Below are 17,949 nucleotides of genomic sequence, written 5' to 3' on the forward strand. Positions count from 1 at the left end.
TACTTTTAGAATCAGGCGATAATGTCTTTCTCTTTATGTCTTGTTTATTCTTTTGAGAGTTAGATTTTTCAATTTTTTTTCCCTTCAATTCAGAGGCACTTACCTGTCTAACCCCGGAATTACTGTCAGTAGAAATCTCCATTTCAGAAGAGCCCAAAGGTTTAATGCTGCTTTTGAAATGTGATGTTCCACTCTGCATCTGATTAGAGTTGCCTGCACCTACCAAATTCAATTCACAGCACGAGCTGGATGATGCCATATCTTTAAAAGGTGTAATAGAATGTGATGGTCCAAAAGGATCATGGGCAGTAAACTTATTAGATGTTTCTAATACAAAATTTTGAGGAGAAGCTGGTCTACCTTTCTTTGGTCTAGGGGGGGGTCCAGAATCCATCTTTGGATTACGAGATGTTGGTTTTTTGCTTGACTGAAGGTGAGGAGGTTGTTGGAAGGACACTAGGCTTGGAAGAGGTGGTGGGTAGAACTACAATTGTGTTCTCGCTATGAACTGTAGAGGTGTTGTCTAATGAAACAGGGGCATCCCTTTTATTCATTCCAGATTGAACGTTAGGATCATTGTTAGATTTCTTGGCAGCATCTGCATAGGTAAATAGTGAAATTTTGTTTCTTTTAAGCTTATATTTAGCAGCTGTAAAACTGATGTGCTCATTGGCTGCTGTTTCTAGCACTTCACCTTCAAATTTGTAGATTGGGCAGTGACGCCAATTTGGTGAATGGCCACCTCCACAATGAAAACAGAACCTTTCTTTTTCACAAGTTTCACCTAGTGCATGCATACCTGAACATATATAACATCGTGCATTGTTAGGACATTTTTCCTTAATGTGACCAAAGTCAAAGCAATGATGACATTGCATAGGTCGTGCTTTAAATTTCTTAACTTGTAAATTTAAACGACTAATCTTTACATAGTCTGGAAGGTAAGGTGGATGAAAAGTGAGCTGTATGGCACCATTAATTCCTTTAAGTTTTTTTACAGCTAATATAATATCAGGACATCGTCTAAGGATCTCTTCTTCATTAAAGTCACACAAATCTTTGCAGTATACAACCCCTCTAGCGGTGTTAAATGATCTATGAGGGGTTATGGCCTCTACAACATTGCTAGGTTGATCTTTAAAAGATAATAAAATAGCCTGACTTTTGCTGACTGCCTTAATTAATATTTTCTTTCCATACTTTTTCACATTTCCATCTGGAATGGATCCTACAAATTCCTCCAGATTCTCCCAGGCCTTTATTAGATTACTTTGTCCCTCTTTATATGTAGCGATATGCCAAATGGGAATTTGCATTTTCCTGTTCTTTGGATCTTTGCCATTTGGTTCAGAAATTTTAGGAATAAAATCACCATCTTCATCATCAATATTTCTAACATCCAGTAATTTAGATTGTCTTGAGAATATTAGGTCTTCATCTTCCTTTTTCTTTATATATTCAATTACTTCTCGGGCTGAAAAAGCCTTTTCATATGTAATATAGAGATTAAAAAACTGCTCATTACAAGAAACCTTTAACTTCATTTGTTCTACAGGTCCAAAATTCTTTGCTGTCTCATAACAAACTTTATAATTTAAGTCTAAACCAACATTAGGGCTGAATATGACACTTAAATTTTCGTTTACATTTTTGACACCAGTTTTGTCACCCTGGTGTCCCAGTGGAGAAGGAGGGGAAGAACCCCGTACACTTGCCATTTGTACGAGTGTATATTACTTCGACCTGGCAGTCCTCCGCCCACCAAAATTCCCAAGAATATCGGAGCCCAACAAGGGAGGGATGTGATGGCCACATAAGGTGGCCTCCCTAGAGACTACTGCCTGGTTATACACACGACTCCCAGAGCTTAAGGCGCCATCCGTCCGTCGAGTTCAGGCCCAGCTCTGGGAGCCATGTTTGACATTTAGACTTTCCCCTCGCTCGTGCACGTCAGGTACTCGAATTTTACGGGTGGAGCGGCATGTCATGCCACTTCACCCTCCATCAGATCAAAAGAGCAGTCAAAAGAATATTCCAAGAGAGAACCAAGGTCATCAACTTTAGATCAATCCTGATAAGAGAAGGAAAAATTGAAAATAGTGATAGATCAAAAACCTCATCCTAAAACAACTGTCATAGGATGAGGGCTACAAATCCTAAGAGTATTCCAGTCTATAATCAAAGCCAGGCTAGGGTCGTCAACATAAAGACTTTTGGCTCAGTTTTCGTCTGGTAGCTCGGGGCTGACCTCTCCAGTATGGTTGCACCTGGCTGGCACAGCCCCCCCCCCCCACTATGTCAAAGTACTGGGCCTCGGGGGGGGACAATTGGTTAAGAGAAAATTGGACAGCTTTATGGATAAGGATGAAACATAACAAAAGGACATGGAACTGCCTAGTGTAGGCTTTATGGCCTCTTGCAGTCTCCTCAGTTTTTTGTTTTTTATTCCTCTTCTAGATCTTAAGTCCTTTAGTCTTGCCAGAGATTCTATCCTTTTATTAGCAGACAGACAAGCCAAAAAGTTGTAAGACCCCAAAACTACCCTCATGGCAGATAAAGGATACCTGAGGACCTTTGCTCCTCTAATAGGTTCAGAAGTAAATTACTGGATTCTAATTGATCCACCCATGATTTCATTCTCGACCGTGCTTTTGGTATACGAATACAAAGTACTAAGCATCCTGGGTTAGATGGTCCACAACGATTAGTGCTCACAGCAGGTCTCTCCTAGGCAACATCAATATAGTGACAGACCCTAAGTTTGGTATAATTCTCCCCCACGTAGCCAGAATAAAACTCAAGTTTCACTGTTTTAAAGGGGTCTTGAGTTAGTCTTCTGCCCTTCAGCAATGCGATATCAACCTTTTGATGAATAGAACTGCTTAGCAGCAACTAGAATGGCATCTATATAGGGCATCCCCAAGTTGCATGGCAACTATGTAATTGCATAAACCAAATGGTTCTTTTCCAGTATTAACATTTTTTCTCTTTTGCATTTGAAATATCTATTTTTTCTAAGGAATGGTCATGTTAAGCTAGGAACTATTGGATAAAGCAAGTTTCATGTTAAATATCTATGTTTGCCTGACTGAAATTTCAAACAAACTAAAGTCACTCAAATATACATATTCAGGAAGGATTTTTGCTGGATTAAAACAAAATATTAATTCATCTATATAATTTCCAAACAACAAAGCCCAGAATATACAAGATAAAATTGTAACACCTCTAATTTCATAAACTTGAAAATGAGTGAAAAATAAATTGACACAGCCTAAAGTGATTTCTCTGCATCTTCTCCTTTTCTGCATGAGGGGACATGGAGGGGGGAGGGGGGTCGCCGATTTAATGAAGTGGCTTTGCTGTGGATGTGCTGTGTCTTGTGACACTCCTGATCCAAGCCAGTAGGTGAGATGCAGGGATGACCAGTCATCCAGGAGCCAAGATACGAAGGAGGGAGGGAGGGAAGTGGAGTATGATGAGATGGAATGGGTGGAAGTGGAGTATGATGAAATGGAATGGGTGGGAGTCGATTTTATGCCTTTTTTTATGCTACCTCCCTTTAAGGTGGAAAAAAGCTTTCGGTATATGAATGTATGAAAATGGGTACAGCAGCAAATACAGTATATAGAATCTGCCTAATACTTTTGAATACTCATAATACACAATCTTTCAATTAGTCCCTCAAAGTCATCTGATCTTAATGCAGTGATGGATATAGTCAACATATTTCTTGTACCAGTGCATGGATGAAAACTCATAGTTTAGTATTGTTCAACTATAATTACAAAGGATTAGCATGCTGATAGGAGACCTTTTGGTCCATAACTAGGTTGGATGAATATATATATATATATATATATAATAAATAAATCTTCCATCCACCACCCTCTCTCATGTGTACTTATGCTTAACTTTCTTCCTAAACACTGTATTTGCTATCATCTACTCAGAATCATGACAGTATCCCATGGTTAAGTGCAAACCAAGGAAGTTTTTGTGTAAGGTTACTTATTATACAAGCGAAGTTATTCAACTCCAATCACACATATTTATCTTTCTAAATACCATTTTTTGTACACAGATGAAAGCTCTTGAAGCTTTCCCTGATAAATATCCAACAATTCAGGGCTAACTCTATTTGTATTGCTGGTACAAAATTTGATGAGCTCAACCTTTGTAGCAAGATCCTCCTCACCACTAGCTACTTGGTTTAGTCTGTGCAGGAACCTCCCTGGTCGTCGTTCACACTTGATATGCTGGTTGAAGGAGCGGTTGGCATGTAGGTAGAACGGACAACTTGGTGATTGACAAGCATTGCGCAGAAGGCCTAGTTTCTCGTTATAGCGGAGGTACACTTTGTCGAATGTCTCATTTGACACATCGATGCCCTTGGACTTGGCTTCCTCCACAATTTCCTGCCGTGCCATGGGTCTGATTATAATGTCCCCTCCATGACAGGAGTCATAAGCTTCATACCACTGCTTCAGGAATGCGGATTGGACCTCTTCTTGAATTATCATTCTTGCACAACCCATCACTTCCTCAGTCAACTTTGACTTGACCTTCTCCAGGCACATATCATAGTCAAGGAGGTCTTCTTTCATTCGCTCACTTGAACTGGTGTGGGTGAGGACATGGTATATGTAGATAAGGGCATTCTTTTCACTGAAGACCTCCTTGACCTCAGAATCTGAAAGGCCCAATTCAACAGCGCACACCTGCAGGTGTTTCCACGTTACATCACCACAGTTGTGGACGCTGTGCAATTTCTCAAGCCCAGTCACCTCTGGTTTGACGGCACTACACACAACCTGAAGGAAGGCTTCCCGTTTTTTCTTCAACAACTTCATTACATACTTTACAATCTCCTCAGGGAAGTAAAAGGTGTTCTGCAAATTGACTTCATCTTTCAGAATTTCCACTGAAAAATTCTTAAACAGTTCACGAATCCATTCCTTCCTCTTTTCCTCTTCTGTTATATCTTTCATGAAACAGTTGATGAAGGGCATGGGATCATGAGCCGTGTGGTGCAAACATCTCCCTAGGAATTCCACACTGGCCAGTCGCATGATACTGACTTTGACTTGGTGATCAAATGGGCGTCCTGCCCTTTGCGTCAAATGCATAAGAAAGAGAGGCTTCAGAATGGCCTCACATCTGAGGGGTTTGGCCTCAGGATCCTCCTGTGGACACTCCGTCATAAGAGCATGCCTAGGAGTGGCCTGGAGCTCTTTTAAGTAAAGGGCAAGACTTGGGCGGCCCAAATATATCATAGCCGTGGCCTCTACACTCTCCAAGCGCTCCTTAGCAAACTCAGGTCGTTCGGACGCCACAGGGTAGTCAGCCAGGGTTTTGATCCACGTGGCTCCAAGTCCTGCCAAGTGTATAGTATAATCAATGATATGTGGATTTTTAAGCAGAGCAAAGGTGGCACACATGGCATACAAGTTGGTGCAAACTAATGGTTTCAAGATCTTGGCCACAGTAGAAGAGAAAACAGGAACCACAGCATTATAGCCACTTTCCTTATTGTCTTGTTGGAGGCGCACCTCCTTGTCTTTGCCCACAGCCCCCGCCTCTACGTGTGCAAATTCTTCCATAGCCACTTGACTTAGAACACTGAATGGAGAGGTCAATATCCTGTCAATTTTAAAGGACCAAGGGTTGAGCTCTGTTGAATCACGTGAACGCGAGAAGACAGGAATTCCTGACATGGAGAAGGTTTTCAGGAATTCGAACTTGTTTAGTTTAAGGAGTTCGGGAAAATCCTCATCTTTGAGGTCACTGATTGTCGAGGTCATTGTGACCCGGCAACAGTCTTCTGGGCTGACCTGAATGTCATTCAGTCTCTCCTTGATTTTGGTGTATGTGTCCATAAAGGCCCTGCAGTCTTCAGCATAATTCTCTTCTGTGTGCCCTTTGAGTTTGAGTCCCTTCACAGCATGCTTGCGAGTTGTCACAGTAGTCAAAAGAATTGCCTCTGCTAGTGCCATCTCACTCATAAACTTCTCGGTTGTAAGAATGGTCTTGCTCTGGTTAACAAGGGTTTGGAACCGCACTTTCAATTCTCGCTCTTTCTTCTGGGCAAGGCGAGTGTGGATGGTGGTCGATTCAGTCTTTGGCATAACAACCTGGCTGTAAAGATAATTGAATACTCTTTCCGTGAAGGGGAACACATCATTTGGCATGGTCTTCTTCATGCTGTGCCTTTGGATAAGAACAGAATTCCACTGGGGGAGAAGAGAACTCAAGAAAATGTCTATTGTGAGCGGGAGGGCCTCAAGAGGAACGTCAACTTCATTCTCTTCTGTTGACACTTGGACAGACTTCAGTGAATCCGGAACACACGACATGTAGACATATTCTCCAAGATGGAATTCATTTGTCTCTTCAAGACCAGGCACTAGGGAGCCTGGAAGGCTTAGTTTCACTGGGACCTTTGACTCTTTCAGGTGGATCTCCATGTCTTTGGCCTCTCCTAGAATGTCATCATACTTCTTGGCCCAAAAGAGAGTTGGCATGTTCGCACTGCCATTGTGGAGACGGGACCGAATCTCAACACTATACTTCACGGGAAAGTAGCCCCCAACTCCCAAAAGATAAACCTCGCATGTTTTCTCTGGCGGGGTTGCTAATGTTTGTATAACATCTTCGGGACACTCTTCGGTCGCATTGTGAGCTCCATCAGTGATTATAAACACTCGAACCCATTGTTCTTTGCATTCTTTCACTTTGTCCCTGATTGTAGAGAGTGCCAAACACAGATTGGTTCCACCACCTGTATAATCACTATCCTTCAACTCTGTACCTTCTCTGACAAAAGTTAACTCTGTATCAAAAACATAAATGTCGGTCTTGCCTGTCAGATTACATGCCACATGCTGATTCCATGCACTGACTACATAATCCCATGCACTACTCATGGATCCAGATGCATCTCCCATAAATATGTTGTAGGTTTCCTTTGCTGGTACACAACTACTGTCACCAAGTGTGCTTGCAATGTGAAGGACCGAATGTTGAAGAAGTTGGCCTTCAACTTCTTCATGAAGTGAGTAAAGCTGAACTGGCTGGGGTGAAGTCCCTGCCATGGTTTCTTTCTTGATAGATTTCCCACTTTCTGACTTCTCCAATTTATCACTCAATGTAATGCTTCCCTCTCTTGCTTCCTTCCAAGTTCTCTTTCTAGTGCTTGTGGACTGCATAGAGACAAGTCATTGTTCTATCGTAGACTTTTCTGAAAAGGGGGAAAACACTTTATTAGCAAGATATTAGGATGGCATTTCTAAATGTTGTGGAGATAAATAATCTAAATTTGGTTTGTAGTAATTTATATGTAAATGAACGTGTTATTGCATTATACCTGAAAGCTATGATCTGATAAAACGACACCATCCAAGCTGCAGGGCATTTTCTAAATTTTTACACTACTGGGATAATATTTGTATATGCATATAATCTGCAAAGAATTCTTAACACATATGAGATTGGTGGACATGAAGCTGAAGTTCCTTTTTTCCAAAGATAAGCATACTCTTACAAAAGAAATCAGTAAATCAAAAACAGTATTGCCTCTGTAAATACATGATCAGCTGTTGCAACTGGTTCTGGCAAAGAATCTGCAGCAACATTATGTCATGTTTGAGCAGCTCTCACACACACTCACCCTAACCCAACTAGAGAATGTCACTACCTCTAACCTAACCACTTTAGAGATTTTTATCAACTTATTTGTTAAGTTAATAAAAGTCTCCAAAATGAAAAGGAGGACAATATTAGGGCTCCTACCTGTACTATCTATAATCTGACCCATCCAATGTTGACTACAAAGAATTAGAGATAATAGTAAACATTTCTTTAAAATTCCATGCACAACTACAGTTAAAGCTGCTACGTTGGCCAACAACCTGCTAGATCAACCTGCTGTCACTCTTCAGGGCTTGCATGTTACCCTCTACAAACCCCATTACTTGAGCTTGGTTCCTCAGTGTGGTATATACCTAAGTTTCTTTATCCAACACTTGCCAGCCACCACTAGTGTGGACATACAGGCCCAGGACATAAATCCACTTTGGGAATTGGTGGCAGTTTATGTCCTACGCCAATTAAAGGTAATTTCTTAGAAGTGCACACCTACGCGATATAGCGATAGAGAATTAACTATTAATTTTGTAAATTATAATAAATCAACGTAATATGCGATTTTCTTGGCAAAAATCAATAACAAAAAAGTTGCTCAAAAAGCATATTAGGTTCATGTATTATAATTTACAAAATAAATATATAATTTTCTAATGGTATATTGCATAGGTGTGCAACTAAGATAATACCCAATTAAAGAAATGGGTTTACGTCCTGGGCCCAAATGTCCCTACAAATGGTGGTTGGCGAGTGTTGGATTGCATGAGTACTCGCTACCTGGGTGATTCGACATTCCTCGTTTCGAGTCAGTGCAGCACAGTTGGACCAAACAGATGGATTACCTGAATCAAGTTACAATTTGTATTCATTGCAAGATAAGCTTCTAAGGGCATATCTTATTCAATGTCACTCATCATCTCCAACTAACATATTCACCTTCTCCCCCGTTTCAGCTACTAGAGGTAGCTTGTCAAATCCCATATTTCTATAGAATGCCGCAGAAGATAGTGCGCGATACAATCTTTGGAATTCCCTCCAGGATACTGTTGTCAACTATCCATTAAAGTTTTTAAACGAGTATTTCTCCAGTCTCCTAGTGACTCCCTGTTCAAGTACACTGACATACACCGGAACATCACGACCCTAACCCACACCACATCCATCCCAACCATTGTTTTTTGGTCCAATTAACAGCTGTATATGTCCCTCAATTCCGCCCATTAACCAGATTGTTCATGCACTAATTGTATATAATAGTGGGATGACGTGTCAACTGTTCTTGGACTGCCATTGTCACTTGGACGAGCCTAAACGTCATTCTGGGGGCTGGACCTACATTAGCCTACCGGGTGAGTAGACCTGGCAAGCGACTTGTTCACCTTCCTCGTGTATGTGTTTTAATGCAATTAATTATAAAAAATATATATATTGTGAAGTATCACGTTGTGATGATGTGATTTTGTTAAAATGTCTTGCACAAAAATAAAAGAACACTCCTACTGATTTACTTTGCAATGCCCATGATCAGTCGAAAAAATCTGGCACGTTATAACGAATTTTTGTTAAACTTTTCAAAAGTATCTCTGATGGTGGCAACACAACTGCCAAATTCTACAGCTATATTTTGATTCTAACTTTACGTAGAGAGTAAAATAGACAAAAATTGGCAGCCTCTGGTAATCCCATTGCATAAGCAAACATTCTATATATTGAAATAAACTCAAAATCTCGACAGCCATTTATATTTCGGGTACTAAATTGCGTTCATCAAGATATCTGGCAACTTTTCCCACCCTCTAAATTACGCCAAGATTTCCTGTCTCCTGTCAACAATTGGAAAATCGCTTCTTAGCCTCCCACAAACAGTGTGTGTCATGGGTGACTATGAGGCTGTCACTAATTTTTTTTTATCCTAACGGAAATATTAAGGCATCTTTTCATTACTCAAATAAAAAAAATCTTTAGAGAACAGATGATGGGTAGGTGAAATGTGACTAGACCAAGTTGTTGCCAAAACTTAATCTTGTCTTTCATTTCTTGCCTAACTGATTGATATGGAAAGTCTTCAACGTCCAATTCTTTTATAACACTATATTCACTACACTATCTTCCCTATGCGGGAATGAAAACTTTTTCAGGATTTATATCTAGTGGCATGGGTAACACAAGTTCACCAAAGAAATGCCACAGCGATTCACTAATTCCCAACCAGATTCGCAAATACAGGTCCTCAACACGTCAATCAATATAATATTCCCTACGCACACCCCAGATATGTGAAAGGGCTTTAGGTACATATCAGCACGAAATTATGTTTCAATCGGCGAACTAAACGTACCTTTCACCTACGTACATTTATATCACCAAGTATATTTATAAATTAGGAAAAACATGACGGGATTGACGCACAACTACAAATACTGAACCAATTACCACAATCTTTCACTAGTTCCACATTCTTTGAAGTTCGACGGATCGTTGTGATCTTACAATGACAGTTATCACGGATGAAGGTTTAACATGCGCAGTACCAGTTCGTACGTTCTTTCTAAGAGGAGGCTAAACAAGCACTGGGACTGTCAGCCAGGCTGCCAGCAAGAGCATCCCCACCGGCAGAGTTGCTACAAGTTGTATGCATTCCACACAAAGAAAACGGCAATGAGAGGGGGACTAAGCTAATCCATTTTCACTTTGATGGGTAACGAAAGAAATTTTGAGTTTATAGAGACCGTAACCTAGTTCAAGCATATATTTATTGTTACGTACAATTACATATGTAATGTCAATAATGAAAACGGACCTATAGCAACACGAACGAGTCATTAGCATTATCAGATGTATTTGTCACAAGGACAAAATTACCTTGGTATTGGAAATGAACGAGGCATCTTATGTCAAATTTCACTATAGGCAAGACAGTTGCAACCTGCGTCACATTACCTTTTATATTTTTTATTCTCTTTAATTGAAACATAACTGATATATAAAATTATATCAGAAATAATATTTCAAGTGCATTTCTTATGATTGCAGGCCTACTCTAAATGGAATATCCACAAATCAAGTCAACAATAGAATAGCCTATATAAAACACCCGATTTTATATTTATAAAAAATCTATGCGATATGTACAACGTTTCTAAGAAAGATTAATATTCGTATACGTTAATAAACATCAACAGTGTAGACAAGTTTGACCTCTTTTTTCTATCGATTTCAAAAGTTTTACCCTAGTGTCAAGAACTAGTTTTAATATTAGTTCATCCACATTTGAAATATGCTGTTTCCGTATGGTCACCGAACCTCATTAAAGACATTGACAGTTTGGAAAAAGTACAAGGGCGAGCCACAAAACCGATTACAATATAAAAAATAAATCATACGAAAATCAACTAAAACATATGAATCTGTTTTCCCTAACAAAGCGTGGACTCAGAGGAAACTTGAAACAGTTCTTTAAGATTTTAAAGGGAATTGACAACATAAAAAATTACAAAAGAATCCGTCAAGAAACAATGGTCTCAAACTGTCAGGAAATAGACTTAATTTGGAAGTGGGTAGAAACAACTTTGCCAACCGTGTAGTTAATGAATGGAATAAACTTCCTGCAGAGGCAGTGCAATGTAGTTCAGTTCGAAGCTTTAAGATTCATTTAGATAAACATTTAAGCAAGAATCTGTAATGACTATAATTTATTTTATTTGTTTGTTTGTTACTTTATTTTTATCTATGGGGTGAAAGGGGCAACAAAAGGGAGTAATGTCTGTTGAGGAAGGACGGGAGGGGACAGAAGATAGGGGTGAATGGAGAAGGGTTGTGTATAGATGATGCTGTGATGCATGAAGGGGAGTGGGTGGGGGATGGGGGTGAGGAAGTATGAGAGAAAAAGAAAATGACGCAGCCTGAAGGGATTTCTCCCCGTCTTCTCCTTTTGCTGTGGATGTGCTGTGTCTTGCGACACTGCTTCTGACCCAGGGCAGTGGACAGGATGCAGGGATTACCCGTCATCCAGGTGCCAAGATAAGAAGGAGGAAGGGAGTGGAATATATAGAGAATGGAATGTGTGGGAGTGATTTTTATACCTTTTTCTATTTGGCTACCCTCCGTATAAGGGGGGGAAAGCCGTTGATATATGTATGTAGTTATTTGTCAATTTATTATTATTTACCTGTTTATTATTCAACTATACCTATGCATTTATTTTATGGTTTATATTATTATAATTTTGAATTATCTGTTTATCGTTATTATAATTTTTCCAGCGTCCGACCTAGTTAAGGCATGCTCCTCTTTTGTAAAACTCACTTTTTATCGGTTTTGATCATTTTACATAGTGCCAAGAGCTCGTTTTAGTGTGTTTAGTGCATAAAATTCACACGTATAGAATAGAGCCCAAATTTAAAGTGAAAGTGCATTTAAAGGTCAACTGAAGTTTTGGATTTCTTTATTTTTGTCATTTCATGTATGAAAATATAACTTAGAAGTTAGAACACAAAAAATGCACGTTTTTAGCATTTTAGTCTTGATTTTATCCAAATAGAATGATCTTAAAAGTGCCTGATAGCAGACGAACTTTTCAACGTTGTAGTTATATTTTCCACCGCTAAAGCAACTGATGACGTAAGAGTTATTGTTTACATTCTTGGACATGGACATACGAAAGTGACTTCACATCGAGTGAAGATTTATCGGATTTGAATGCCAAGCTTACATATTTACAGGCAAAGGTTTCATGAATTCATGAATTACAAATTGTTTTTATCTGTGATAAAGTACAATAAAACAGGCCTTACGAGAACAGCCGAAGATCGGGGAAAGTTAGTCTGCTACCGATCTTGATAAGCCGTTTTATCACATTGCATAATAATTAGAATTAATTTTTGTAATAGTTTAGCCGCTGCCAAACTAAAGCGGAACGCGCCCAGTTCTGGTAATGTGCATGATAAGTCACGGTTTATAAATATCTGCCGGATAATCTGCCTAATGATTACATAAAACAAGGCCCGATAAAAAATATATATACGAGTAAATATCGCCCATTCGCCTCATTAGGCAAATTCTTCTTTTGTCGCCTTCAAAGTTACTTTATGAACCTGTACACAGTTTTTTTTTTCATATTCGGATCTCAAATGCGAAATATGTAGCGAAACGACCGAACAATATAGCGAAACGACCGAACAATATAGCGAAATGGTTGGTGGCGAACTGGCCATGTAGCAAAACGACCAGATATCTCGCAAGGTAGTGTAAAGGGTCCTATTCTTTTTTGTGTCTATACAATTGAACTGTCACATATACTAAAGAGACATAGATTAAGTTTTAAGCTATTTGGTGATGATGCCGACTTTTATTTAAATTAATAAATAAAAAGGCGGTTAAACCCAACGACATTTGAAAGGGACCACTTGGAAAGGGGGGGGGGGTCTGGCCACTATAAAGTTCCACCAATTCAGTGTTCAAAGGAGTTAAGTTCTCGAAATTGACTTGTCCAGAAGAACAACACAACATCCTGTTTCCCTTCGCCCGAAAAGCACCGATTTTACCAATGCTATGACAAATAACTTCATCTACACGTAACTTACCGGGCAAATCTATTGAAGTTTGCACTATTTCACTGATAATATTCCTTTCTTTCCTCTCCTGTCTTATTTCCTCTAACGCTTTCTGTTCCCCAAAGGTTGACTTCAAGGCTAGTACCTGTTTCTTTAAAGCCGTGGCCGTCGGACAGCGCCGTTGGCGGGCAAATTCTGCCGAGCATTGCCCGTGAATGTTGTCCACACAACCGAGTTGATAATTAGCTGGGCGGGCGTGCCCGACGATGCCAGTGGCGTGTGGAGTGCGGTACGACAAGCATGGCGCTTAGCATTGTCAAGAAGAAGATATGTTGTACATCATGATAATGGTTTTGTGTCTAAAGAAAAAGAAGACAAATAAACGTGGGATGTGGGAGGGAAGCCTGATGTGGGTTCACGATGTTAACATGCGTCTGGCATGGTCGAAGCTCCAGTTACCGGGCACCGCCTTAGTGATTTCGCCCGACGAGCACTCGGGCAATTTGACCGTTTGCCCGTCAAATGTGCCCGTTAACGGGCATGCCCACCGATCAGCCCCATTCTTCTGGACAGGACTAAACACCCTAACCCGTTTCCGAATTTGCACTTCCTGGGCATTTTTCAACGATTTTGTTTTATTTTGTGCTTTTCTTTTTGCTATTCAATCTTTTCTACGGGCTACATCGGCTTCCCTTTCCTTTTCCTTGCGTTCCTTGTCTTGCCTTTTTTCGGGCTTCCCTTTCCTTTTCCATACGTTCCCTTCTTCTCCTCTCTCACATGTTTTTTTTTAATTTCTCTTACCTAAAAAAAAAAAAAAAAAAATCGAGTTTACGATTTCTGACATAATCAATGTATTTCCGATCGATGTAATACTTTTGGTATTCCTCGTGACAGCTTTTACCACCACTCCTTGAAAAAATTGTGTATTAGACAAAACAATGCTTCATTAAATTGGCGACCCCCCTCTCTGTCCCCTTATGCAGAAAAGGAGAAGACAGGGAGAAATCCCTTCGGGCTGCGTCAATTTATTTCTCATACATACTCCCTCACCCCCCACCCACTCCCCCTCATGCATCACAGCATCATCCATACACAACCATTCTCCATTCACCCCTATCTTCTGTCCTCTCCCGTCCTTCCTCAACAGACATTTCCCTCTTTCCCAATGCCCCTTTTACCTCATCCATCTCATCCTAAGTCGACCCCTCATGTTCACTTTTTCCACCTCTGTCTTCCACACCTCTTTTACTTTCTTCACTCATTCTTTCCATGTGTCCAAACCATCCTAATACTCTTTCATCAACCCTATCTCCCAACTCCCTTTTCACCCCCGTTCTCCTACTCATTTCTCACTTTATCCAACCCAGCAACCCCTATCATACTTCCCAAGCACCCCATCTCAAACTCCTCCTCTCTTATGCTCCATGTTTCTGCCCCATACAGTGCTGTCGGCACAATCACTCCTTCATACAATCTCCTCTTAGCATCCATTCCCAAATGTCTATTTCTCATTACACTTTTTAATCCACCAAGGGGTTTACTCGCTTCTCTCAGTTTACATTCTACCTCCACTTCTCCATTTCCCGCCACATTCGCCTCCAAAATCGTCCACCTCCTCCGTCTCTCTCCCTTAATGTTCACTTCCAGCCTACTGTCACTCTCTCCACTTGTACATCTCATCAACTTACTTTCGCCCACATTTATCTTCAACTTCCTTCTTTCACACACCTTCCCAAACTCTGTCACTAACTTGCTCAACCCCCCTCCGATCCCGCCACAAGCACAACGTCGTCAGCAAACTGGCTTATCTCCCACCCTTCTCGAACCTCTTTAACCATCTCCAATCCCTGACCCACCACCCTTGCATTTACCTTTCGCACCATCCCATCCATGTATAAGTTGAATAGCCAGGGCGACATAGTGCATCCCTGATGAAGTCCCACCTTTACCTCAAACTACTCACTCTCTCCATTTCTTATCCTAAAACAAGTTCTGCTACTCTCGTAAAAACTCTTGACTGCTCCCAACAGCTTTCCTCCCATCCCACATATCTGCAACACCTCCCACGGTGCCCCCTGTTACACGCCTTTTCCAGATCCACAAAAGCCCAAAATACATCCTTACCTTTTCCTATAGCTTTCTCACACATCTGTCACACCACAAAAATCTGATCTACGCAACCCCTACCTGTCCCAAACAGACACTGTTCCCCACCAATTACTCCCTCTGTTCCTCACCCAATCCTCTCAATCAAGGAGCTACCAAGTGTAGGCCTTATGGTCTCTTGCACTCTCCTTTATTCTTATGTTCAAGACCCTCCCAACTACATTCAACAAACAGAGCCCTCTGAAACTACCACATTTACATTTGTCCCTTTTTTCCTTGTAAAATGGAACTATACAGGAACTCCTCCAGTCCTCCGGCAATCTACCCTCTCCTAAACAAACATTAAATAACCTCACCAGCCAGTCCACCATCACTGTACCTCCTTTTTTCAGACATTCTGCATGGCATCCATCCAACCCAGGTGCCTTTCCTGCTCTCATCATCTTAACAGCTGCCTTCATCTTTCTTTGTTTCTCCTCACTCATCACAATAATTTTCTTTGCGCTTCCCACTGCAACTACCTTTCTCTCCATATCCTCCTTCACATTTAGCAACTCCCTGAAATACTCTGTCCACCTTCCTCTCACTGCCTTCTCTTCCATTATCATCTCTCCATATGCACCTTTTACCTTTTCTTTTCTACTTGATTCGCCTCCTTGTCCTCTCTTCTTTCCAAAACATTTATTACTTTCAAAATTTTCTGTCACTCTTACCCCATTTCACATCTGCTTTCCACTTTGCCTCCTTTATCTTATGCTTTACTTCTCTTTATTTTGCACCCCTCAAATGATTCCCTCGTCCTAATTTGTGACCAATGTATGAGAACTTGCTTCTCTTCTACACCCTTCTTTGCTTCCTCATCCCACCAATCACTACCCTTCCTTCTATTTCCTCCCATCCTCCTTGTTCCACACACCATCTTTGCACACCTTATGACTCCCTCCTTGAACCATCCCCATTCCTCCTCCACGCCTAGTTCTACTCTATCCTTCACTCCCTCCCACTCCTCTCTCAGTTTCTTCTTATACTTCTCCTTTTCTTTCTCATTTAAGCATTTCTGATTCTTCATCTTTAATTTCTCCATCAAAATCTATTTTGAGATGGTAGTCTTCATCAGAGTAAACGTAATTTTTGTTATTTCGTAACATATTGTTGATCGCCAATAACTTCCTACGGAATCTCACAATCACAAAACCAGCCCAACTTTATAAATTGCAGGCAACACAAAACAAAGCACTCAGATTCGTCACACTCCCTACCTATACACGATAGAACTATTCAAATGTTATGCATTTTCTCGTGAATATTAATAATAACGAAAGGTTATTGACATCTGACAAACGTAATCTTAGGTAAACATCTTTCAAATCTCTACTTTAATTACATAAAATTAATTTCCTAGATCGTATGAAAATGCATACGTGATCATATGATGTGAAATATAAAAAATTCTTCTTCAAAGAAAAAGTATTAATGGTATTAGGTTCTCATAGAAGTATTTCAAAAGATGTACACAATTGACGTGTCGAGTTGGAAGCTCCCAAGAGTTGTTCGAGAATTGATACCTGACTTTGGCTTAGAAAATTAGAAGTTTATTTTATACACGGCTTTCACTATTATTATGTTTCTAATATCTCATTTCCTTATCTTTAGATGTTGTGTATATATAAAAAATTGCTTTTCGTTTTTACAGATTACTATTTCTACGTAATGAATAACGGCTCTCGAACAACTCCACTTTATATCAACTTTTTGTAAAGATTTATAAACATCATTATGAATTTTAGAATATATTATGTAATTTATTTTATAATTTTGATGTAATTATGTAAGATGATGAAAACCTCGGTTGAATCCGAGCTTTCTTCAAGTCACGGAACATACTGTCAATCAGTCTTGATTACTTACACTTTAGACAAACACACACGTTTCCCGAGTCACGTAAATCTATGCTTTCAGAGTTGTGCTAGGAAGAAAAGAGACGCCCCCAAAATCTACACTCGCTGTCTCAGCAGAGGTCGGACGTCTCTCTACGCTCCAGCTCTTCCAAGCAATGCATTACTCATCAATCTTCGCCGGCCGTTCGTTGCGGAGAATATTTATTTTGGATTTTAAGGTCGATTCACACATAGAATTGAAAATGTATATATATATATATATATATATATCGTAATTAGAAATTCGGTTGACGCATTCACATATACCCGGTCCAGTACCGTATTTTGTGTTTCAGTGTCAGTTCCGTCTCCGTTCCGTGGATTTGAATATCGCCGCCGCCGATATTTTAAAATTTTCAACGGACGTCGGACGCATGTAAAGTTGGTAAAATTAATGACTAAGTACTTATAGAATTGGTAAGAAATCCCGTTCTGTATGATTTATCGCAACCAAAATACATGGACTATTTTCCCATTTTTCAGGACTCTTAACTAATATGCAAGTAATGGTTTATAATTTACAGCGTAGTAAAAAAGTGATAAAAAACAACTCAAGAATGGGCAGAGACCTAACGTATGAAACCAATTACAAAGACCTCAAGCTCCATGGCAGGAAAGTGAGGTAAATTGTAGATTGAGAGAAGCAAGTAAATGCCTTTGGGGATTAAAAAGTATAATGAGAAATAGACAACTGGGAGTAGATGCAGCGA

General features: G+C 40.0%; 1 protein-coding gene across 3 annotated transcripts; it reads right to left on the bottom strand.

The window, feature by feature from the left end:
- Window positions 1–3,163: 3,163 nt before the first annotated feature.
- LOC143027641 (uncharacterized) lies at window positions 3,164–17,362 on the bottom strand. Of its 3 annotated transcripts, none has more exons than XM_076189035.1 (2): window positions 17,211–17,362; window positions 3,164–7,240 (listed from the first exon to the last, which is right to left on the bottom strand). In XM_076189035.1, exon 2 carries the CDS (start codon window positions 7,206–7,208, stop codon window positions 4,053–4,055), a length of 3,156 nt encoding a protein of 1,051 aa, XP_076045150.1. In that variant the 5' UTR covers window positions 7,209–7,240; window positions 17,211–17,362; the 3' UTR covers window positions 3,164–4,052. The 3 variants fall into 3 exon arrangements, with proteins under 3 accessions (XP_076045150.1, XP_076045151.1, XP_076045149.1); XM_076189036.1 differs by lacking the exon at window positions 17,211–17,362 and adding an exon at window positions 13,227–13,356; XM_076189034.1 differs by lacking the exon at window positions 17,211–17,362 and adding an exon at window positions 10,078–10,258.
- Between the last annotated feature and the right edge of the window lie 587 nt (window positions 17,363–17,949).

The sequence above is a fragment of the Oratosquilla oratoria genome, chromosome 8 (genome assembly GCF_046742065.1).
Source record: "Oratosquilla oratoria isolate Oo_2021 chromosome 8, ASM4674206v1, whole genome shotgun sequence".
Taxonomy (NCBI): domain Eukaryota; kingdom Metazoa; phylum Arthropoda; class Malacostraca; order Stomatopoda; family Squillidae; genus Oratosquilla; species Oratosquilla oratoria.

Excerpts from the sequence above, each read along its gene's own strand:
- LOC143027641 (XM_076189035.1), bottom strand. The coding sequence starts at position 7,208 with ATGCAGTCCACAAGCACTAGAAAGAGAACTTGGAAGGAAGCAAGAGAG.